The sequence below is a fragment of the Mobula hypostoma genome, chromosome 3 (assembly GCF_963921235.1).
Source record: "Mobula hypostoma chromosome 3, sMobHyp1.1, whole genome shotgun sequence".
Taxonomy (NCBI): domain Eukaryota; kingdom Metazoa; phylum Chordata; class Chondrichthyes; order Myliobatiformes; family Myliobatidae; genus Mobula; species Mobula hypostoma.
In genome coordinates this window covers 104,930,319-104,956,364 of record NC_086099.1, presented here as the reverse complement: position 1 = coordinate 104,956,364, position 26,046 = coordinate 104,930,319, and the positions used below count along the sequence as shown (strand labels likewise).

Here is a 26,046-nt window from a genome sequence, read left to right as displayed (position 1 = left end):
AACAGCCTAACCAGTGTGAATACAGGTACGAATTGAGTTTGCCTCAGACGTGGAAACTGCACCCGTCTCTGGGAGCTGCTTCCCGCACCTGCCCTGCATTCTTGTGAAGAATGCAAGAAAAAACTTGCCTTGTATTTGATGAGCACTCCTTCACCTTCAGCCTTCAACATCTCTCTGTCTTTCTCTAGTTCAGCCCTTTACTCAGTGTAAACTTTACATTTCTTTCATGCATTCTAATGCGAGTTTATTTTGGCTCTTGATTCTTAAGATCATATTTAAGGGCAAGCCCCAACCATCAAAAATATCAACTCAAGTCTTGACAATGATATGTCTGGGAATTGGACAGCTAACCCCATCAGGTTATTATTTTAAGTTACTAAATTTAAATCAGTGAAGTTGAATGAGCACTCGGAGCAGTGGTACAGTATTGTTTGATCATTAGAATAGGATTAATTGTGCACCTTGGAAGGATAAAAAATCATTAAGAGCTTTAAGTTCTAACTGAGTAATTAATCTTTCCAAAATAATTACTAATTTACCACCCATACAACTCAGTGTTTCTTTAAGATCTGGTCAGTGACTGATTTAGTTGCTCTTTTGAAGTATTAAACTGGCTCCACTCACTGGGGTTTTCCATATTAATCACAAAATTTTCTGTGTGCATTCCATGAAAGAGTTAATGGGACTTCCTAATATCCCAGCAGAAATTCTACCCTCCATTTCTCAATTTCAAAAATGAACTGTCAGTCAAACACAAACTGAATCAATCACACTTTGTTTACATTTGACTTCGCACTCACCCAGGCCTGTAACCTATAAATTTTGCGAATCAGTTTGGGGACTGCATGGAATTTCCTGTGTATTTGTATGCAGAGAAATGTGGGTCAGAATTTGGGAGAAAAGCCCAGTATATGGAATCAAGAAAACCTGAATGGATCAGTTATGCACACAGATGTGGTGTCTGATTTTTATTTTTGCACATCTATTGATCCCTATGCTCAATCTGATCTCAAATGATTACGCTGCTGCTCCTCTGGGCTACACAGACCTATATGCAACATTCTGCAATTTTAATTATGATAGTGCAGATGTAGGTAGAGGTTAAGTCTAGAAAAGACATTTTAAGATTTTTTTTGAACTAACCCACTATGACCTGCATTGCAATTCTATCTAATACATTTTTATTGCATCAGTATAACACATTTAAAATTCAGCACACACCCCAATTCCATGTTCCATGTTTTGTAATACTGTGACCAGGAACTGGACAGAAGTGACTCAGCTGGCAGGTAGCATGGTGGCACAGTGGCTAGTCCTGCGTTTAAGGAGCAGGGTTCAGTCCTAAACTTATGTTCCATTTCAGTGGGGTCTGAAGATTTTCCCTGTGACACTGGGGGTTTGTGCAGAGAACCATGAATCCACATTAATCAACTACTGTAAATTATGCTTTAGTGCAGGGAAATGGCCAAAGGATCAAAAGGGATTTGATGGGCATGTGAGAGAAAATGTTAATGAGATATAAGTGGAAGAACAGGTCTGAAGAGAATGTTTTGAGAACAGTGTTGACCCAAGGTGCCACATGCACTCCTTCTATGTATGTCATGAAGAATGTGAAAACGTAAGAAACAATATGTTGAGGACTACAGGGAAATAAGTAGGTGGGGATGGAGAAAATAGTGACATTGCCCCTGCTGAAAACCAGCGTGAACCAACAGCCTCCTTGCTGAGATGAGATCTCTTGCATCCAACAGCTGGGTCATTATCAACCCACTGATTATTAATAAGTATTAACACAAGACTATTTTAATAAAGGAATGGAATTCTGATGGATTTAGGAGGAAACGACAATCCATATATATAGAGCAAGGCTTTTTAAGACTCATAAAGGCTGCCAGGCTGTTAACTATATATGCTATTAAATACAAACTCACATAACAAAATGTAAGTAAAAGCAATTTGTAAATAGCTTAACCTCGTGTCAGGTAACTACTCTTTAAGGTAAGGTGACAAAACTGAACAGACCGTGGGGGTGCTGTGCAGGGCATCAGCAATGACTTACAGATTTTTATGCTTAATTTCACATGCACTTATTTCAAAAGTTGTAGCCAATTTTACACTTTAATGATAGTGAATGCTGAGAGTTTTGCTATTATTGTAATTGCAAGAGCTGGCCAATCACATAGGAAAATAATCCTTATCACAAGAGTAAGGAAGTTCTCCTTTTGCTGTATAGAGCCTTGGTCTGGCTTCATCTCGGATACCAGGTTCAGTTTTGTAACCAGGTTTCAGGAAAGCCACCTTGGCTTTGGAAAGGGTAAAGCAAAGTAAATGAAGAATCAAATTATAAGCATAAATTGTACAGATGTTAAATTTATCTCTTTTCCAAAGAAACTACCAGACTTATTGAGATTTTCCACTATTTTTTGCTTTATTATATAAATTTGTATTGTTTTCTCTTGATTAGGAGAAAAACAAGAATGATTGAATTAAAATCAGTAGAATGTCATTGGGATTTGATAATTAGGCACAGACAATTTAATTTGTTCAATAAGGAAATCCAGAAAAAAGAACACATTCTAAAGGTAGAGAGAAGATTAGAAGTTGAATCAGGAAGCACAAAAAGAAGCGGAATATAACTCTGAAACAATCTCTCAAAAGGATATCGATGCTGCACAATCCTTCAAGACTCTGATAAATGTTCGTTAGGTCGTGGCACCAATAGATATAAAACTACTCTAGTAACAATGGAAGTAATAGCATTAACCTGCCTATCACCTTCCCCTGAGTCCCTTCCACCTTCCCTTTCTCCTATGGTCCACTCTCATCCCCTATCAGATTCCCTCTTCTCCAGTCCTTGATCTTTCCCACCCACCTGGCTTCACCTATCACCTTCCAGCTAGCCTCTGTCCCTTCACTCCCCACCTTTTTATTCTGGTGTCTTCCCCTTCCTTTTCAGTCCTGAAGAACAGTCTCAGACAGAAATGTCGACTATCTAGTCACTTTCAGAAATGTTGTCTGACCTGCTGAATTAGGTCAGATAGCCAAATATAAAATTTGGAGCTAGCCTGTGACGTTGGACTGTCTGTATTGCTCAGCTACTAAAGGGAAAGATTTAATGAACTACAAATAAAGACAGTATATTTATTGCAGGTCAGGGAGAGAGACTGTAAGTGGTGACAGAATAATTTTCTAAATGTGCACCACTGAAGTTATAACTAACTCATCTCACCTCTCCATTTAGATTAGTGGAGAATATTAATCTTAATTTCAATGTTAATAGGAATCCATCTGCATTCCCTAAAAGTTATCAACTAAGTAAATAACCAATCAAGTCAAATTTACAGTGCCGCCGTCAACAACTGTAAATAGAAAAGCAAGGGAAGTTAATGAGTATTTATATGATATCATGCACTTTGCAAAAATTAGCAAGATTTAAAGGCTTCAAATATTGCTCTAATTTGTAAAGTAGAATTAAACTACTTGATAAAGTATATAACTTTTAAGTGATCTGTTGCTGTACAAAAAGAATTTCACATGGCTTGGCTTAAGTTAATAGATAATAACATCATTAGAATATTTAACTCATTCCGACAATAATTGTACCTCCAGCATAAGGTCAATAGTGAAACCCTTCCTTGGCGATTCCACACTTTTAAACTCTAGAATGATGCCGTAATGATAAACAATCCAGCCGTACTTCTTTAGCAACTTTGTGGCAAATACAGCTTAAGGCAGACAACCCCAACAGGCGGACCGTGGGCCAGGTCCGGACCACGAGAACCAACTGTCTGGACCGTGCTGACCCATTGGCACTTACGTGAACGCACCTGTCATAACACGAAAATAAAGTGCGCGCTGCTCTAATTAATTTTAACCTCATCCCACACCGTACACTTGACCTACGCCCCCGTACAGCGCGCGACCTACTGCACACTCTCTACCGTCCTCGTCTAGCGAGCGGCACGCACCAGCTACCCGCCTGTCATCTAAGAAGCGAATCTGTCACCTAAAAGCGAATCTGTCATCTAAGTGAATTGCTACCAGCAGTAAGTCACAGACCCTAAACCAAGAACAACATGGCCTACGCAAAAAAGCGCAAAGTCGACCAGGAAAACCATCAGTTCAAATCTGACTGGACTGATCAGTTTTGTTTAATTTTACCGGACCATGCCAATGCTAAACCGACATGCTTAATATGCATACAGTCCATAGCTGTCTGCAAATCAGAAAATCTAAAGTGGCACTTCAACACTATGCATGCTGCCAGTTTTAATGCCAACTACCCTGCAAAATCAGATCAACGCAAACAAAAAATTGCAAATATGATAACATCATACAAGCACTCCGTTTCTACTATCTGTAAGTCAACATCTGCACAAGAGAGCGCAATTGCTGCATCACTGCATGTGTTATGGAATCTTGCCAAAGCTAAGAAGCCATTCACTGATGCCGAGTTGATTAAAACGTGTGCAATTGATATGGATGGCAAAGTTTTAAGTCATGATGAGAAAACCGAGAAAACGGTTGTGGACCTATCAAAGGTGGTGCCATTGTCGGCTAACATGGCAACAAGAAGAGTAGAAGTTTTAGCGGAGAAGTATTTTTCCAATCTACTCACCGATTTGGAGAAAGCAGAAGCAATATTACTAGCCATAGACTTGTCCTGTGACTGAACCGATATGGAAGAGCTATCTGAGTTTGCAAGATTTTTTGATGGGAAGACCTTTCGGGAAAAGCTACTTTATTTGCTTCCTCTGCCTGGGCACACAACTGGGGAAATAATTTTTAATGAATTGACACAGTTCTTTGAGAAGAATGGCTTGGATGTGAGCAAAATTGTGTCTGTCGTCACCGATGGGGCTCTGTTGATGGTGGGACAACACAAGGGCTTGGTAAGCAGGTTTGCCACTGTTAACCCAGCACTCCTGGCATTTCATTGCATTATTCACAAATCAGTGTTGTGCGCTAAACTGTGTGGGGAAATGAAAGAGGCGTTGGATTCTGTGATGAGACTGGTAAATTTCATTTGTGAGAGTTCTAGTCTGCAACATCACCTTTTCAGAGCATTGCTGGAGGAAATGTTAGTGGAACACAAAGATCTTTTGCTGCATAATTATGTTCGTTGGATGAGCAAAGGCCGTGTGTTGGAGAGGGTGTGCGAACTGCGTGATGAGCTTGTGTCATTTTTATCCAGCCTGCAGAGCCAAAAAGCCCAAGATTTAAGAGGTTTTTAAGTGATGACACTTGTTCTTTTTTTGTGTGACATCATGTCTCATCTAAATCAACTTAATCTGCAATTACAAGGCAACAACCACGCTATTGCGGATATTTACGAGGCAATTGAAGCTTTTCGGTCAAAGCTGAACCTTTTGGAGAGAGACATTCATGGGAGAAAGTTGCACTTTCCACGTCTGCGGGAGCATTGCGAGAAGAACGAAATGTGGGAGGATCCAGTGATGAAGGATTTTGTGACGAGCCTGGCAGAAAACTTCAGGGAACGATTTGAAAGCTCCCCTAAACTCTCAGGTGACATTCTCCTCTTCCTGAGACAGCCATTCTCCGTTTCGGCTGACGGCCAGTAGACTGCAGAGGCCAAAAGGCTGGTGCCTTCCGTAGATGAGGCAACTCTTCAGGTGGAGGTCTTGGAAATGGGAACATCTGACTTGCTCAAAGCACAACACAAGGTCATTGGGGTGAGTGACTTTTGGATCAACATGGTTGCCCAAGCTCAATTCAAAAACACGAGAGCTATTGCAATGCTCCTACTCACACTGTTCCCCTCCATGTACATATGAGAGTCATAATTTTCTTCAATGAACTCTATCAAGAACCAGGACAGAAACAGACTCTCCAATGCACATCTTGGCCAGTGCCTCGGGATTGCCACAACAGAATACAGGCCCGACATCAGAAGGATTGCATCATCCCGTCGCTGTCACTTCTCTCACTGATTGGAGAGTGAATCAATTTATATTTGTCCATTTGTCAATCTTATTGTGGTATAAAAATATTACAACAACAATAATACTGATGATTTCATTTATAGTTACACTTCATACTTCAAATGCTACATAGCTTAATTAAAAAGAACAAATAGATTAAATGAGAGAACAGAAACAGTGGAAAAGGCATTACTACTAAAACTCTTTGTGTGGAAGAGAAGTGGTGAAGACTACCATGTTAACTGTGTGTGTGTGTGTGTGTGTGTGTGTGTGTATACACATATGTATTTTAAGTCCCAGTTGAGTTCTCAATGTGACAGCTGACAGTTGTGATAGCTAGAGTCATAATTAAATGGTTGGTTTTGGACTTATTTTGTTTCAAGAGTGCATTTTTTTCCTTGTATGACCCACAACACAGGCTTTGAGAATCCCAGGCCTAAATTATTACTACTACCACTACTACTACTACTACTAATAATAATAATAATGGTAATAGCAGCAACAACAACATCTGCCCATAAAACAACTTACTGGCACAATGAAAAAAAATCCTGGACGTTTTGGCCCTTGGCTTGGCATGCTTGACATAATTTGGCCCTTGTGGAAAACTAATTGGTGAACCCTAACTTAAGGCATACACACTTTAGATAACAACAATCTCAGATGAGAAATCCCAGACATCTCTCCTGGATCATTGACACACCAGGATTTGTTTGTTCTTCAGAGTCAGTACCTTCACAATACAATGGAACATTCATCACTTGTCTGAATGCTCAGGTTACAAAAAATATTCAAGCAGCTATATGTATACAGGTAAGAAATATAAGTTTATCTATTGCTTGATCCTATTGACCTTTCCTGCTTACTCCTCCTCTCGTAGCACTAACTGGCAGTTATGACGACAGAGTGTATATTATTAAAGATGCACTACAGCAATTCAAGTACAAAATTAATTATATGGAACATGTAAAGTGAGTTAATTCACTGAATTTCATGCACGTGATACATCAAGTCAAGTCACTTTTTATTGTCATTTCGACCATAACTGCTGGTACAGTACACAGTAAAAATGAGACAATGTTTTTCAGGACCATGGTGCTACACGAAACAATACAAAAACTACACTGAACTACGTAAAACAACACAAAAACTACACTAGACTACAGACCTACCCAGAACTGCATAAAGTGCACAAAACAGTGCAGGCATTACAATAAATAATAAACAAGACAACAGGCACAGTAGAGGGCAGTAGGTTGGTGTCAGTCCAGGCTCTGGGTATTGAGGAGTCTGATGGCTTGGGGGAAGAAACTGTTACATAGTCTGGTTGTGAGAGCCCGAATGCTTCGGTGCCTTTTGCCAAATGGCAGGAGGGAGAAGAGTTTGTATGAGGGGTGCGTGGGTCCTTCATAATCATGTGTGTAGTGATATTAATCCACTATTGAAACTGGAATGTGCAGATGTACTGGCAAAATGATGAGGCCTACACTAGAAAAAGCAAACTTCATTGTGGTGTCCTGCATGAGCACAAGTTAAAGGGATGTCTTTACCCAAGCCGTTGTTACAAACTCCATCAGCGAAGCCAGCAACAGTCTTCTCTGATGGCCAATTTTCTCCACACATTACAAGTAAGGCTTTCTTTGAATCACTTAAACTTCCTTTGAATGGGTTAAGGCATCCTTCCTTTGAAATTGGGCCATAGAAGAAAGCCAGACCATGCCATTGTTTCTCCTGGTCATTGACCTCAGCTGCCGCAATATCTGATCTTCCATTCAGTATGCGGAATACAAGTTCAAGTCTCCAAGCCACCATTCCTAATACAGCTCATATTTTCACAAATACTTGAAGCTCTGGTTCCCATTAGAACTGCTGTATCAAAAGTTCCTTCCACAATGTTAGATCATATAGGTATGCATGCATTTCTCCCATTACTCCTGAAATAACTAATATGTGAAACTCTGCTGAAGGCACAATCTTTGCTACATCATGCATGCTTGAAGACTGCTTCCATTCAATCTGGGTGCCACATTTAAACAGCAGTTCGCGAGATGCTGTTACAGCTCAGGGTGTCAGAGTTCAACCCCAGAACTCCGTAAGGAGTTTGAACATTCTCTCCATGAATGTGTGGGTTTCCTCCGGATGCTCTGGTTTCCTCCCACATTCCAAAGATGTACTGTTTAATAGATAGATAAATGGTCACTGTAAATTGTCCTCTGATTAGGCTAGGGTTAAATACTGTGGTGTTTGAAAGTTTGTGAACCCTGTAGATTTTTTTCTATTTCTGTATAAATACAATCTGGAATAAATAAATGAACTAGTATAATGTTGTTTTGTGTTATTTATTTAATTGGGTTCTCTTTATCTAGTTTTAGAACTTAAAAAACATGAAGATCTGATCACATTTTAGGTCATATTTATGCTGAATAGAGGAAATTTTACAGAGTTCACAAACACTGCAGGTGGGTTGCTGGGTAGCGTGGCCTCTTGGGCCAGAAGGGACTGTTCTGTGCTGTATCTCTAAATAAAAATAAACAAATAAATAAACAAACAAACAATCTGGCAATGGTTCACCTCAGAATGCCACTTTGGCAGATTTTTCAATTTAAACAGGCAGCATTTTAAATGAACAGCCATCGCCGCTGTTTCAGAGCAGCCCAAAGCACAAAACAAAATTTTAAAAAAGTAAGCTGAAATTAGGAACATTTGGGACTGTCAACTGAAATCAGTCTTCGAGGCCTCTGCCGAGAATGTGCGGCTTTGTAGCCAAAAGTGTAATGGTATCGATCCTGAAGGAAGGCAGACTTGGCCAAATAGTTAATTGGCTATTATTTGGTTTGTTACAGCATGCTGTTAGTACAAAATGCCTCAAGACTTTAAAATTTAGTTTTCAGAAAACTAACCAAGGTGATTCTAATTTATGTTTCTCTGTGAAATAAGCTAACTGTCTAATTATCTATGTTAACTGCAGAGCATTGTATTACTATTACAAGATGATGAACTATGCTATAGCAGTCTTTACTATGACTGTTATTCTATCACAAATTAAGTGGGCTAGTAGGTTAATTGGTCATTGTAAGTTGTCCTGTGATTAGGATAGGGTTAAGTAGGTGGGTTACTGGGCGACGTGGCTTGAAGGGCCGGAAGGGCCGACTCCACTTTGTATCTCAATAAATATATAAATAAATAAAGTAGCTGAAATACAGTCAGTTAAGAATAAATAGCAAAGGGCACAACTACTGTAAGTAGCTACTAATAATATTGTGGGAAAATAACTAACTTAGTTATTACATGTTGTCCTGTGGGGGTGAGCCTTATTCTGATTGTCAAAAGTCGCCTCCATCGTGATTGGTCAGTTCAGAAACTGCGGCTGCCTTTCCCATTGGATAGGTGCCTGGTGTCTGGTTTCAAATATCCCGGGTATATAAAATAGCATGCGGAAGAGGTTTGTTCTCTTCATGCTTTGTTTTAGGCAAGACCATAGGGAAGTTATGCTCTGTGTGCATTTTTAATTAAGTACGTTTGTTTCAGCTTTGTAGTGTCTGTAACCTGGGGAACATGAATGTTCAGTTGAAATTTTGCTGTTTGTAAATAAATTATCAATATACCTATTTGAAGTCTGTGCGTTTCCTGTCTCACTTGCCGTACCCACGAACCTGCTTCAACATTATGTAAAAACTAACAATATGACGGAAAGGTCATGATTCGATTCAAAGCAAATAGAAGAAACAAGTAGCCACTGAATAATGAAATACTTCAAAACAAGTCAACAGAATAACATATATGTCCATGTTGATTCGGGTTTTCTTTTAAAACCATCAGCTCAAACCAGAAGAATCTTAGCTTGTGGGCTTAAGGTAAAGAAAAAATGGAGGAAGTCTGTGCCCTTCGAGGCATACCACGAGGAGGCAGGTGCTGAACAAGACTGATGCAGAAGTGAATTCGGACACATTTCCCCTTTAGTTCACTGCAATAAAACAGCTGCAGTTTTTCTGCTACTTGTTGTTCAAGTGAAGCTAGGTTGTTATTCAGTGGTAACCTTGGGCACAGCAGGTTGTGCATTTTACTGGAACTCTGTTTCACTTCTCAGTTATTCTTGAAGCAACTTGCTTCATGATGCTTGGGTCGGAATGGACTTTCCTGGGAGTGGGTTATCTACCTGTATACCTGGTCCAGACAAACCAGGAGAACTGAGATCTTGGAGATTTTAATGAGTCCTCATACAAATACAATTTATCTCTTAATTAACAACTTTTAAAAATAAATCTGAAATATAACCAAAATATTTATTTATTTAAAGATTGGAGACTGTGGACTGAACAATGAGTTGTGGGATGGAGATGAGAGAAGTCAATCTTTGCCTCCAATGAGCCCAGACTGGTTGCTTGAACCATGGACTGCAGAATCTGGGCCCAAATCATTCCACTGCCAAAGTAAACTTGGAAAAACAGGTGCAGCACACATCGACTCCCGCCTTTCTTAAAGAAAGACACATTCTTACCATCCGATTACTTCTGAAATTTGAGGTACTCATTGTCTTTTGATGCAGCAGTTGAACTTGCTTTTACTATTAATTTTACTATTTGTTACTCCCGAAATGAGGAATCAGATAACAAGCAATCCCAGAAACATTACGTTACAACACAAGGTTACTTGGCCCATCGAATCCATCCCAGGTCTCTGCAGTGATTCAGTCAGCACCTTTCACCCACTCCAACCATGTAGCCATGAGCTAAGGAGAAAAGACTTGCTGATAACATTCTAGTTGCAGTCTCCTCAGTACCCTGTATAATAGGAGCAAGGTCACCCTTACAGTAAGGAACATGAAAACAGGCCTCTGGCCAGTGAGTTTGTGCCAAACCTCAAGCACCCCTGAACATTAATACTACACTGATCCCATTTCACTTTTCCAACCTTATCATCAAGTCTTATCATCTCTATCACCCAGTTATGCACCTATGCACCAGGGCTACTTTAGAGTGGCTAACCTAACTGCAACCACACATCTTTGGAATGTGGAATGAAACCCAAGCACTGAGAGGAAGCTTACATGGACGACAGAGAAGAAGATTATACAACCTGACACATACAGTACTGAAGGTCAGTTGTGAACCTAGATTGTTGAGAGTGGAGTAAGGGAAATTACAGTGGTATGAGAGAGGAGTTGGCCAAATTAAATTGGAAGGAGCTGCTGGCAGGAATGTCAGCAGAGCAGCAATAACATGTGTTTCTAGGGAAAATGAGGAAGTTGCAGGATATATGTATTCAAAAAATGAAGAAATACTCAAATGGTAAAATAGTACAACAGTACAACCATGGCTGACAAAGGAAGTGAGAAGGAAATATGAAAGCAAGCTAGTAAATAATATCAAAGTGGATAGTAGAAGTTCTTTCAAGTATGTTAAAAATAAAAGAGAAATGAGAGTGGACATAGGACCGCTAGAAAATGAGGCAAGAGAAATAATAACGGGGGACAAGGAGATGGCAGATGAACTAAATGAGTATTTTGCATCAGTCTTCACTGTGGAAGACACTAGACCACAAGACAAAGGAGCAGAAGTAGGCTATTCGGCCCATCGAGTCCGCTCCAAAATATGCGTGATGTTGTAGTGTGTAGCAGTATGCGTGATGTTGTAGTGTGTGAAGGAAGAGAAGTGGGTGCAGTTACTGTTACAAGAAAGAAGGTGCTCAAAAAGCTGAAAGACCTAAAGGTACATAAGTCACCCGGACCACAGGAGCTGCACCCTATGTTTCTGAAAGAGGTAATGTTAAGAGATTGTGATGGCAGTAGAAATCATCTTTCAAAAATCATTGGACTCTGGCATGGTGCCGGAGGACTAGAAAATTGCAAACATTATTCCACTCTTTAAGAAAGGAGGAAGGCAGCAGAAAAGAAATTATAGAGCAGCTAGTCTGACCTCAGTGGTTTGGAATACGTTGGAGTCAATTGTTAAGGAAGAGGTAATGGAGCACTTGGTGACACAGGACAAGATAGGGCAAAGTCAGCATGGTTTCTTTCAACCTCTTAGAATTCTTTGAGGAGATTACAAGTAGGATAGATAAAGGGGATGCAATGGATGCTGTATATTTGGACCTTCAAGAGGCCTTTGACAAAGTGCCACACATGAGATGCTTATCAAGATGGCTTTGTTGCCAAGTTTGCAGATGATACAAAGATAGATGGGCGGGCAAGTAGTGTTGAGGAATCAGGTAGGATGCAGAAGAACCTAGACAGATTAGGAGAATGGGCAAGAAAGTGGCAAATGAAATACAATGTTGGAAAATGCATAGTCATGTACTTCGGTAGTAGAAATAAAAGTGCGGGCTGTTTTCTAAACGGGGAGACAATCCAGGAATCTGAGATGCAAAGGGACTTGGGAGTCCTTGTGCAGAACACTCTGATTGTTAAACTGCAGGTTGAGTCAGTGGTGAGGAAGGCAAAAGCCATGTTAGCATTCATTTCAAAAGGTCTAGGATACAAGAGCAAGGATATGATGCTGAGACTTTATAAGGCACTGGTGAGGCCTCACCTTGAGTATTGTGAACAGTTTTGGGCCCCTCATCTTAGATGAGATGTGCTGGCATTGGAGAGTGTCCAGAGGAGGTTCACAAGGATGATTCCGGGAATGAAAAGGGTATCACACGAAGAACGTTTGATGGCCCTGGGTCTGTACTCACTGGATTTAGAAGGATGACGGGGGATCTCATTGAAACCTTTCAAATGTTGAAAGGCCTAGAAAGATGTGGAAAGGATGTTTCCCATGGTGGGAGAGTCTAGGACACTATAGTATCAGGATAGAGGGGCGTCCTTTCAAAACAGAGATGCGGAGAAATTTCTTTAGCCAAAGGGTAGTGAATTTGTGGAATTTGTTGCCACATGCAGCTGTGGAGGCCAGGTCGTTGGGTGTATTTAAGGCAGAGATTGATAGGTTCTTGATTGAACATGGCATCAAAGGTTACAGGGAGAAGGCCAGGAACTGGGGTTGAGGAGGAGATAGTAAAAAAGGATCAGCCATGATTGAATGGCGGAGCAGGCTCGATGGGTCAGATGGCCTAATTCTGCTCCAATGTCTTATGGTCTTACTCAACCAACTGCACCATCATGCCATATTATTTTCAATCATGAATATCTTCTACTCAATACCTTAAATTTGTTTCCATTAGTCAATTGATTGAATCAACTTTACTTTATTCACCTTTTCTAAATCTCAATGGCTCCTATAAACATCTATCAAAAAAATCCCCTCAACATCCTTTGATCTATAGAGGATAATCCGACTTCTTCTATATGAGCTTGGAATTAAAATCTCTTGACCTTGAACCATTCCGGTGAGTTGTAAAAGGTCACCAGGACTTTCTAAAACAAACCTATTACCAATGCTGAAACCAATGTCACCATGTTTGGTGTTGTCGGTTCTCGTTTTGTAAATATTGTCTGTTGCGTTCCAGTGAAGCAAACTTGGTAATTTTATGTTCACTCCCATCTCTTATGGCTTCATAGCAAATCATTTTGCGGTAAGTTGTTATGAACGAAAATTGCAGAAATAAGAATTTATCGTAGCAAAACTAGATAAATAATGATAACTTTACATATACAAAATAGAGAGAGAAAGTGAGTTAAACAGTTTTATAATGAGTTTTAACATTAATACCATAGTTTCAGTTCATAAATATTAACTAACTATAATCAATATTGCAGCTGTTGCTTTTGTCAATGGGAAGGAGGGAACAAGGAAGGATAATCTGCTCTTACCCGTGTGTGTGTTCTAATGTGCATTTTTAATCCATCATTCTTGCTGAAAGCTTTGTCACAGTAGGGACATTGGTACGGGCGCTCACCTGCAAACATCAGAGATAACCATCACTGAACCAGATAATAAACTACAGAGTAAGTGGACTGTCTCAGCATATCAAGGGAAAACAGTGTGACCAGTAGAAGACTTTCTCCTTTCTATTAATATTTTTTTGATCAAACAAGCAGATCAGAGCATTGGGTAAATCTTGTATAAAGGAAGCTTTCTCTCAGCCACTTGAATGCTGGATCAAATTCCACTCTGATCTGTTTGATCTGTGCTAGCAAGGTACAATACCACACATACATCTCTCTAAAAAAAACATAGAAGGCTTTAGTTCTTTAAATGAACAATGATAGATTCCTACATTGAACGTTTGCTGTTATATGGACAGCAACATTGTATGCTTCAATATCAAAGTGAAATTTCACTGTTTAACATCAAGGTGAAAAGGTACTGAACAAATATTGAGTGCAATCAATGTATAAAATACAAAGAAAATGAAAGCAACACTACTAAAGACATGGGTTTTCCAGTTCTTAAGAAAATAGGAAATAGAAGCAAGAGTAAGCTAGTCAGCCCCATGTGCCTGCTTGGCCTTTCAGTCAAATCATGACTGATATTTTACCTCAGCTCCACTTTCCGGTACTAACTCCTCAATGTCTGAATTCCCCTCTTTGATTTGAACATACTTAGCAATTGGCCCTCCTCAGCCCTCTGAGTTATTGAATTCCAAAGGTTCATTACGCTTATCTGTGCAGAAATTCTCTCCAAAACAGTTCTGAATGGCCAACCCTTATTTAGAAATTAGCTCTAGACAACAATGTCCAAGCATCTATTAGATCCAAGACAAATTTTGTAAGTTTCAAGATGATCAACTCTCGCTCTTCTAAACAGGGGTATTGCCCATTCTGCTTCATCTATCTTCATACAACAATTGCCTCATTCCGGGAAACAACATGATGGACTTTCTTTATTGGAAGTAAATTCTTCTTTACATGTAGAGACCTCAGATCTGTGTACAATATTTCAAGTAGGATCTCATCAGGACTAATTGCTGTGAGGTATCTTTACTCTTCCTCAAAGCATCTTGCAATAGTGGCCAACATATTGATTATCATACTTGCGGCACCTGCATGCTGGTTTTCAGTGCTTAATGTATAATGTCACTCGGACTCTCTGAACAGCAACCCTTTGGCATCAAACACCTTTGAAAAATACTCTGTTTTAGTACTACCATAAAGTGAATTGCCCCATATTTACCCACTTTGTATCTGTTAGGTGCTTACTTATTATACCCTTGAAGTCTCTTAGCATTTTTTCTTCCATTTACACAGCTATACATGGTCATCCATCCATAATGATAGCTTTTTTTCACACTCCACAGGAACTGCCTGATACTCAACATTTTTTGTGTCCTTCTTTTGGTCTTTGGTTCTAAGAATTTGCACGTCACAGCTTTGACATATATCTTTGTATATTTTGTCTTTCATTTCCCTCATTAATCCCCCAACCTGTCGGTTCAACAAACAGCAAAAATCATCTCTGTAACATTGTCCTTATCCTATCAGAGTGATTCCCTTTGTCCTATCCACATATACCCAGCAACCTCCCCACGCTCTCTACAACTTAAAAACTATATATATATTTTTTTGACTTCCTGGTCCTGTTTGAAGTCCTTTGACCTTAAATGTTGTCCTTTTTAGTCTTTCTACAGATGCTGCTTGACATGTTGAGTGCCACCCAATTGCTGCCAACCAATTTAGTCTCATCAGCAAATTTGAATATATTTATGATTACTCACATCCAAATAATGTGCACAGATTTTGAATAATAGGGCTTCTGCTGCACACTATTAGTTACAACCAGCTGACCTAAAAATGAACAGTTCATTACAACTCTGTTTTCTGTCAGTTAATGAAGCCTCACTCCATGCTAGTACATTATCACTAATTCCACATGCTTTAAGTTTGTTTAATAGCCTGTGGTGCAGTACCCTTTTTGAAGGCCTTCTGAAAGTTCTAATATATTGGATGCATTGGTTCCTCCTTATTTATTATACTAGTTACAATCTCAAAAAGCTCTGTTTTGCCAAACACTCTATTCCTTTCATAAATCCACGTTTTCTCTGTCCAATCCTAAATCCTCTGTAACACCAACAATAATGGGTTCCAGCATTTACCCCACTACAGATCTCAGGCAAACTGGTCTTCAATTCCCCTGTTTATTGGATGGTCACCCACTTAACTGAATAAGTTATGAGCTAACATTTCTTTAAAATAAATAGAAACCGAAAGCCAAAAGTTTTATTTGTATTTTGACCATTTCTGACGATGGATCTTAGCAATTAATCTTACCTACTGTTTTCCCACTCTCTAAGTTATGATGATGACATATTTGTGAACTATTTCAATTCTGCGATCTACAAGTTTTAACAAATAATAAGGCAAGCAAACCAAGATACTATGGAAGTTGAAAATCTAAAATAAAAAAAAGGTCAACACTCTTAAGGTTTTCACCAGGTCTAGCAATAATTGATGATAAAGAAACAAAATTATTGTTTTGGGTTATAGCTTTTCATGAGAAACAAATATTTTTTTTCCAGTTGTTTAGAGTTCAAAAATTCCTTCTCTTTCAACTAAAAAGGCACATCAGAATAATCTTTCCAACACCTAATGTGTATTTCTCTTAATTATGGCATTGTGGAGATCAAATTATTTGCCAACTGCTGTTGGTTATCAGCTGCATTTAATCAAAAGTTTGTAATATCAGTTCTGACCAATAGAAAACAAGTAGTAAGACCATAATACAATTTTTCATAATCCCTGAAGTGGTGGTATATTTCATTACCATGGAAATATGAGTACTGAAAACATTAAAAGAACAGAAACTAACAAATTCGCTAATATATTCTGCTGAATATTAGTATGTCATGTTTGTAACATAGTTTCAGCTTACACATCTGCAGTTGCATACCTTCGAATATTGAATATTTGGTAATAAAAATTGTTCAAGATGTAATCTTCAGTTTTATCCCTCGATTCATTAAGTCATGAATAAATTTAAACAGAGCTTTCCCTGTGTGTAAGAACCCAACATAAAGAATGTTCATGGCTCAAACTCTTTAGAATCCCTGCATTTACCTCATCTAAAACATAATAGAAAGCATATCAATTCAAAATGATGGCACATGACATTACTTTTTACATTTGTCTGTTATCACGCAAGCTTTGTTTATGTATTCTGCAGAACGATAACCTAGTATGCCAAATTCCACTTATGTCTGCACAATAAAGACATTCCCGCTTCAAGGCAATATATCAAACAAAATAAGCAGCATGACTGAAAGTCATTAGCTAAAATCTTATTTTCTTCTTTATCTTTGACAATAAAATCAAGCTGTTTTTTTTCCAACATACACTGCAAGGGATTTAGAAGTGAAATAAAAGAAGAAAAAGAAACAGATGAGAAGAACACAACAAGATAAGGACAGACATAATTACATAGTGGAAAAAGCTATTAAAGGATTTGTTTCATTCTGATTGCTGTTTAATGTGTTCAGTTCATGAAGTGATATAATACCTATTGCAATGAGAAATGGAGAAAAATGGCATGCTGGCCAGAAAATCAAAAATAATTAGAAAATAAAAAAAATGAAAAATGCAACAAAGTATATTTAATGAAAACTAGGAGCCATATAAATGTCACATAATGATGATAAAGAAGTATATTTTAAAAATTGAGGTTAGTGAGCTGGAGAAATGTGGTCAGTAACAAAAGACCACTTTTGTAAAGTGATAGATAAAATTATATGTCAAAGACCAAATAGTTTCCTTCATTGGTTAATTGAATGGAAATATTATGGGGCATCAGGAAATGGTTGATGTGTTAAATGAATTCTTCACATCAGTCTTCATAAGACCTTGGACAAATTCCAGATACAGCTAAACTGATTTTGGAATCTACAACATCTGTAGAGGTCAGCAGAGCACGTGTTATGAAGAAACTCATGCAATTAAATATTTATAAGCTGCACAGCCAGATGGCATATACCTTACAATCCTCAAGGAAATAAGCAAGGAAAAGGCCAAGGTTCCATTTCATGTTTTTAGTGGTTCCATAAGTATAGAAACTGCACCTGAGGTTTCAGAATGGATGGATATCAAGTCAGGAATCGTTACTTCGTCTAAAGTTAGTGGTCTAGAAATACTCAAAATAATTTCATGGGATATTATCAAAATCTTACCTATTCAAATTCAATGAGTAAATAAATTTAATATGCAAGAGCTAACGAGTGAATATTTGATCAATAGAGTAATTCTAACTGTGCAGTTTTGAGCAAAGGTTAAGGTTCATGAAATATATGTCAGATTGACGTGATGAACTGGAAACTGGCGTAGTAATGGTTTCCCAAAGATATCCAGCTGCTGAAGGCATTGAGAAGCATTCACCCTGAGTTAGCTGTATCAGTTAGAGTAATAGCAGAGTAACCACCTCAGTACACTGGACTGCAGAACGAAAGTCAGGTATGACTCATATTTCTAATTATACGACATAGAAGCAGAATTGGGCCATTAAGCCTACTGAGCCTGCTCCACTATTCCGTCATGGATGACTATCTCCAAATTCTTGTTGCGAGTGCCAATATACTGAAGTCATGCGAAGACACAGTGTGCTTGGTTCTGGCTGCAGCTGGTCATTCAATAACTTGTTGAACGTTCACACCTCAAGTAAGGAGCATTGGGTAAGATAGCAGCTGGTCAGGGATGCCCATGGAACAATAACTGATGTTGGTATCATAAGGTGTTAAGAGGAAAACTGGCAGAATCGGAGAACAAAAAGTATTAATAAATTACCCAGACAAAGCTCCACCTATGCAATTACAATCACTGTATTCCAAAAAATATCCTTATGCTTTGGGCGATTCAAACATGACAAAGTACCACGTAAAACTCGATCATAATTTGCTCTAGACCTCCTGCTGGGTGTACTTTTCACAAATTATATTGAGGGACATACTTATAATATTACAAAAAGTGCTGATGGCACCAAGATATGGCCAGATAATTAGAATAGATAAGATTTATAGGATTCAAACACACTGGGTGAAGTAAGTGCTGAGCTAAAGAAAGGCAGATGGATTTCTAAATGATTAAGTATAAGGGAAACCATGCTGGTACAGGAAATATGAACCATGTGTACTTAGTGGATGGAACCTTTTTTAAATGGGCCAGTTAATTGTGGAACTGGCCAAAGCTCTACTTAGGAGGGAAACATCAACAGGTGTCTCGCTTTACAACAAGGGAACTCTGATGTTTTTTTTCCACATTGCCTCTCATTTTTAGAGGGGGCACCACTCTAAGTTGATATCTTGAATAAAATTAGCAGTCCATATAAATACTGTATAATATCTGGGTTCAGAAAAGAAAACTGTGTGTCAGGCAAACTGAATGTGTGAAATGGGGTATGAAAATTTTAACCCTAACAGTTTAATGGTTTGGGTTGTGCGTAATTTTGAAACACAAATATCCCCAAAGCTGAATCTATCTCATTTACTTCTGATTGTAATGGAAAGCATTATTAATTTCTCCAGTCTCAAAACTAAAGCTAAAGAAAAACCTGTTCCTTGCAGCTTTCTTTGGCGGAATAAACCTACACAGTGCGATTAAAATGCATAAATAACTAACTTGCCTGTGGTATGAGGAATGGTCAGGTTCCAAGCTATGCACACCACAGGGAAATTATTTAAACATTTTAATCACACTGCGTAGGTTTATTCTGCCAAAGAATACTTCAAGGTACGGATTTTTTAGCTTTACTTTGAGACTGGAGAAATTATTAATGCTTTCTAACTTCCCAAGAAAATCCACTCCCAATCTCGGTGGCTGGAATATCATACCGCTCCAAATGCCTCGCATACCACAAACCCTGAATTCACTGAACTCAACCACTCACCACCCACCACCAAAATCTTTGCTGTGGCATGATCTCTCTCCAATACTGAACTGACCTTCCACCAACAGCTTCATTGCACAAGCTGAGTTAAAACAGTAAGTGGGCTTTAGTACAGGGAGGGATTAATGAGACTGGCATTCTTATTCTCACTGCAGCACAAGAGACAGAGAGATATCCTTTCAGAGATTTATAAAATTATGAGGGACACCTAGAGAACAGTTACAGTCCTTTGCAAGAGCAGGGGCATCAATAACAAGAGGAGATGAGCTTAAAGTCAGACAGAAAATAATTGAAGGAGAACTGAGGGGCAAGTTTTTCCACACAGAGTGATAGACATATGCAATAAGCTACAGGAGGTGAGGGAGATAGGTACTATCACAGCATTTAAAAATCATTTAGGCAGGTATGTGGAGAGGCAAGTAATAATGAGATATAGGGCAAATTGGGCTGAGCAGCCTGATTCCATATTGTATGTCTCGGTGACATTTTCTGCAAGAACCCACCTTCATTGATGACACTTCAACCCCTCACACAACCAGTTGGAAAATCCAACATGAGTTAAGTATTAGGGTCCATGTGTTTATTCATTTTATACAAATATCATTTTTAGGAACTATGATAGGTGCATGTATCCTTTCTGAACAAATTTGATAATTCTGTTAAATATTGAACTGATTTTGTAATCATTGGATAAAAATCAACAGCTGTGTAGCAAGGTGTAATAACAAAGGTGTTGTTATGTACATGTGGACACCTGCTCGTTTATATCTTATCAGCCAATCCTGTAGCAGCAACTCAATGCATTAAAGCATGCAGGCATGGTCAAGACATGCAGTTGTTCAGACCAAACATTGGAATAGGGAAGAAATGTGATCTAAGTGACCTTGTCCGTGATATGATTGTTGATGCCAGATGGGGTGGTTTGAGTATCTCAAAAACTGCCGATCTCCTGGGATTTTCATGTACAACGGTCACTGGACTTTATAGCATATGATGTGAAAAACAAAAAAAAAATCCAGTGAGTGGCAGTTTTGTGGGCACAAACACCTTGTTAATGAGAGCGGTCAGAAAAGAATGGCCATACTGGTTCAACCTGACAGGAAAGTGACAGTAACTCAAGTAACCACGTTATAACAGTAGTGTGCAGAAAAACAACACGTCAAATCTTGAAGTGGATGGGCTACACCACCAGAAGACCATGAACATAAACTCAGCAGCCAGGTTATTAGGTAAGGGATTGTTAACTCTGTTGCATCACAGACACCACAGATGGCCTTGAGAGATCTATATTCCACACAGTCACTGTTATTTGTTTGGGAAAGGTACCCGAGCAATCTGTCAGATGGTGTACTGCTGAGAATGTGTCTCACTACACACAGAATTAAATAAGCAGTGCAAAACAAGAGGGAAAAATCCTGAGGCAGTGTTCATGGGTTCATTCTCCATTCAGAAATCAGAAAACAGAGGGGAAGAAGCTGTTTCTGAAACATCAAGTGTGTGTGTGTCTTCAGGCTCTTTTACCTTCTCCCTGATGGTAGCAATGAGAAGAGGGCATGTTCCGGGTGATGGGGGTCCTTAATGATGGATGCCGCCTTTTTGAGTTAACACCTTTTGAAGGTGTCCTGGATGCTGGGGAGGCAGGTACCCATGATGGAGCTGGCAGGGTTTACAATTTCCTGCAGGTTTTTCCAATTCAGTGCAGAGGCCCCTCCAGAACAGATGGTGATGCAACCAGTTAGAATGCTCTCGACAGTACATCTGTAGAAATTTGCGAATGTATTAGTGTCATTGGTGACATACCAATTTTCCTCCAACTCTGAATGAAATACATCCACAGTCTTGCCTTCTTGGTAATTGCATCAATATTTTGGGCTCAGGATAGATCTTCAGAGATGTTGACACCTAGAAACTTGAAACTGCTGATCCCTCAGTGAGGACTGGTGGGTGTACCCTCAACTTCCCCTTCCTGAAGTCCACAATCAATTCCTTGGTCTTACTGATACTGAGTGCAAGATTATTGTTGCAACACCAGTCAACCAGCTGATCTACCTCGCTCTTGTACACCTCCTCATCGCTATCTGAAATTCTACCAAAAATAGTTGTGTGGTTGGCAATTATTTTATAGATGTCACTTGAGCTGTGCATGTGGAGAGAGAAGAACAGTGGGCTTAGCACACATCATGAGGTCTCCTAGTATTAATTGTCAGTGAGGAGATAATATTCCTGATCTGCACAGACTGTAGTCTCCTGATAAGGAAGTCAAGGACCTAGTTGTAGAGGGAGGTACAGAGGCTCAGATTTTGAAGGTTGTTTATTAAAACTAATGGTATGATTGTGTTGTTCACTGAACTGTAGTCAACAAACACCAGCCCGATGTGAGTATTACTATTGTCCAGGTGATCCAAGGCCATGTGGAGAGCCGGTGAGACTGCATCTGTTGTAGACTTATAGGAAAATTGCAATGGGTCTAGGTCCTTGCTTAGTTCTGCACCTGGACCATAGCCCTCCATACAGGCACCCCACCATCCAGGAATTTATCCAATCTTCTCTTAAAAGTTGTGTTTGATAAACAACGATCTATCTTCAGAACAGTTACCTATGGAACACAGTGGCAGCTACATTGGCTCCCAGCTGCCCTCATTCTTCTGCCCCTTCATTAATGCTCTGAAGGGATTAAGGATCCCCAAACATTGGGTACATTTCTCTTTTGCTTCTGCTACAGAGTTGCTTGCAGTGTCTGGGGACCTGGGTTATTTTGTCCTCTTGATTTCCTTGACACTGCTTCAGTGAATCGTTCTAAATGTGTGCAAGCACTTCCTGCTGAGGCATAGTGTCTCTTCTCCTTACGGGAAACAAGTATGGTTTCAATCAGCACCAGGTACAGTAGATCCAGCTTGTGGTAGAAATTCCTGAAATAACTCAGTGAATTTGCACCAGGACTTAAAAGAGTCTAACGAACAGTTAAAACACACTCCTTTCATGAGTATCTCAGGGCACATCTTCACAGGTCTCTGAGGCATTCCTGTTCTGATGCATGTTTTTAATACAATCACTTAGCTCCCTTGCAAAACAAAACACTGTGCTACCAGCAAGCAGAACAATAATGATGTTATGAGTGGATTTAGTCTTCTAACTTGCAATAAAATGAATTCTGTCCAAAATGAGTTCTGTTCAAATGAAGGTCAAGTTGCCATATAGATCAGCAGCAACACCCTGACAAGCGATAGATTTTAGTTATTGTCAACTCTGAATCCAATCTCTGGTATTACCTTAAACATTGGCAGCTTGTGGCTAAACACCGAATTACATGTATTTTTGGTACACTAAAATATCATTGCATGGGGCTCCAGCCGCAAATCAGGCCCCTCTTAAATAAAATCACAACATTGATCAAAAGTAATTGATCAAAAATAAATTCAGAAGCTCTCTGTCCAAAAAGAAGTACATCAAAAAATGTGACCTTCAAGTTCACAATGGGTCAAGGGTGAGTTTGTCATAGCTGCCAACACTTTCTGCAACATTCAGAGAAAGGCATCTGCCCAAAAAGGCACTCCCCAAAGAGGTCAAACAGCAACAGTACACAAGGAGGCTGCCTAAAAGACAGAGTTATTGCAGGGAAATTGGGTTTTCTGTAACATTCATTCACTAAATAAACTGGAGTCTTGTTGACAAGAAGATCTACCTGGGTCACCAGAGGAAGAGCTTGTCAAGAGGAGGCTAAAACCTCCCCTTCCAAGGACATGAATTCCCACTCAGTGGAGTAATGTCACAAAAAATTCTCACAAACTCATAATATCACTAAATCACTCTCCTTCTACAGACATAGGCTATATTGTATTCCTCAATGCACACACCCCATCCTCTCCTGCACCACCTCCTACTAAAGCACCAACACTAATATTCTTTCTGCTCCGCCTTCCACAGAAGAATGAAAAGGTGATCCACTGTCTTCCGCAAACAAAAAAGATTCTGCAGATGCTGGAAAACCAGATCAATAGTCGTCAGATACTGGAGGAACTCAAGAGGTCAGGCAGCACCCCAGAAAGGAATAAAGAGTCAATGTTCAGAGCCAATGCCTTTCATCTCTTTTTATCCTGAAACTGTGATGAGTAGGAGAGAAGCAATGGATGGAAGGCAGAGGGGTTATTGAGCCTCACTTTGACTGCAGGACACCCTCTTCTTCATAGGCAGAAGGGCCACCACACTATAAGTTCTTTTTGAGCAAAGGATATATATGATAACTTTCATTTTAATTGTAACAACTCTTTAGAAATAATGTTCAAAATACAGTATCATTGTTTATTATATCACTTTAATGGTGTTTTGCGTGTAGCTCACGTGAGTATCTCTATCTGCGTTATATTTGCAAGCCATAGGAAGATAGTCTCAGTTTCACCTTTAACAGAGTAGGAAGAACACGAGGCATCAGCATTTGCAGATGGACCATCAAAGGGGAAGAGGTGGAACAAGAGGGAAGAAAGAAGAGGTAGGATCAGGTAATTAATTTGAAGACCATATTTGGGCTGATTTTGTGATAGGGCTAATGGTTTATGGTGTTCAGGGTATCGAGCTTGCTTGTCCAAATGTGAAGATGCTATGGAGCATGGAGTTGTCAGTCTCCACATAAAAATTTCTTTGCAAGGAACAGTTCTCAGGTGAAAATGATACGGTTTCTGTACAGTCTTTTGAATCCGACTGAAGGTCTGGCCTCTACTGCAGAAGAGCAGTCTGAAGCCCTGCATGAACAACATTCCAGAAGCATGTGACAGCCTGATGTGTGCACTTTGAGGGAAGATGTCACATGTATGCAAATGCTATTCTCACAGTGCAGTGAGATGTGTTTTGTGAGCAGATTGCAGCTCTCCGTGGAAATTGAGGTGCTACCTGTGGAGCAATTTATGATCCTTCAGGAGCAGTGGAAAAACATTAAGTGCTCTCCATGAACAGATTGATCTCCTGCAGGAACAGATATATGGCATGCGTAAGATTATCCCTTCTGTATAGAGTGGAGATATTCTCCACATCCACACAGAGCTTCCACATCATTAACAGATGATTACACAGAGAGCTGACATCGAGAACACTGAAGAATCAGACACCTACATTTTGAGGTCTCTCAACAGTTCAGCCCTGGGTCTGGTGGCTGGGCATTCTTGGACTATCAGAACAGAAACTGAAGATACCCCTGGATTCATGTTCACAATGTAATGTTCTTCAGGAGATGAAAGGATTTCCCCACCACCAACCTCATGGCCCCTTCTTGCATTTCATTTAAATTGGAGAGGAAAAAAATGTGAGAAGCCATCAAAATAGTCGAAAACCTTTATCAATTCATTTCATATCAGGTAATATTGTAGCCACAAACATGCAGCAGTAGGCACTCCATCAGGATAAAGGAATTGCGTGAACTATCAGGAAATTCTTGTAACCTATGGTGATCCGGAAAAAGTGGAAAGCCCTTAATTAATAATAAATGTGGGCCATTCTTGGGTCTGCTTCCAGTCAACCTGGCTAGATGGGAAGTAAGCAATGGGTGGCAAATCCTACTACCCAAGATGTCAATTTCTCCTTACTGTTCCTCTGTGAGCCAGCTTAGTAATCCGTCCGATTCTTCAATCATTAGCAAACTCAGAAACATCAGCGATTACATTACAGAATATCAGATCAGTGTCAGCCACTTGAAATGATCCAATAACCAGGAAATCGAGAACAATGATGACCTTCATGAGAGGAAGAGGGAGAGGGAGGGGGAGAGGAAAGGGGGGGGAGAGATGGTGAGGGAGAGAGGGGGAGGGACGGGGAGAAGGAGGGGGAGGGAGGGGGAGAGGGGAGAAGGGGAGAGGAGGACAGTGGAGGGGAGAGGGCGAGAGGGTGGAGGGTAGAGGGTAGAAGGTGGAGGGGTAGGGGGAGAGGGGAGGGGCGAGAGGAGAGAGGGAGTGAGGAGGGGAGAGGGAAGGAAAGGGGAGGGGGATAAGGGAAGAGGGTAGCAGTAGGGGAGGAAAGGGAGAGGGGGGAAGGAGTGGGGGTGGGAGGAAGAGTGGGAGAGGGGTAGGAGTAGAGGGGGAGGGAGAGGGGGAGAGGGGTAGGAGTAGAGGGGGAGAAAGAGGGGAAGGAGAGAGGGAAGGGAGAGGGGGAGGGTGGGAGGGAGAGATGCAAGGCTGAAGGTTGTTCTTCAGAAAATCAGTTACCTGTTACTAGAGCTGGAAAAGACTGTAAGAACATGTACCTATGTGATTACCTGTTAACCATTGAAGTGATAAAATACGCAGGAACATGGCTGTGGTTTGTGCACTGTAGGCATAAGAACCCTGTCCAATTTTACAACTGGCACAATCTCACCCAGTAATGATCACTTATGC

General features: G+C 39.8%; 1 protein-coding gene across 4 annotated transcripts in view; it reads right to left on the bottom strand.

Annotated features, from left to right (window-relative positions):
- prdm5 (PR domain containing 5) overlaps positions 1–26,046 on the bottom strand; it is a 331,962-nt gene that overhangs the window by 44,990 nt on the left and 260,926 nt on the right. For all 4 annotated transcript variants that reach the window (XM_063042227.1, XM_063042228.1, XM_063042229.1 and 1 more), the window contains one exon: positions 13,693–13,778. In XM_063042227.1, the coding sequence (XP_062898297.1) occupies positions 13,693–13,778 (86 nt within the window). The remainder of the gene's footprint in view (positions 1–13,692; positions 13,779–26,046) is intronic.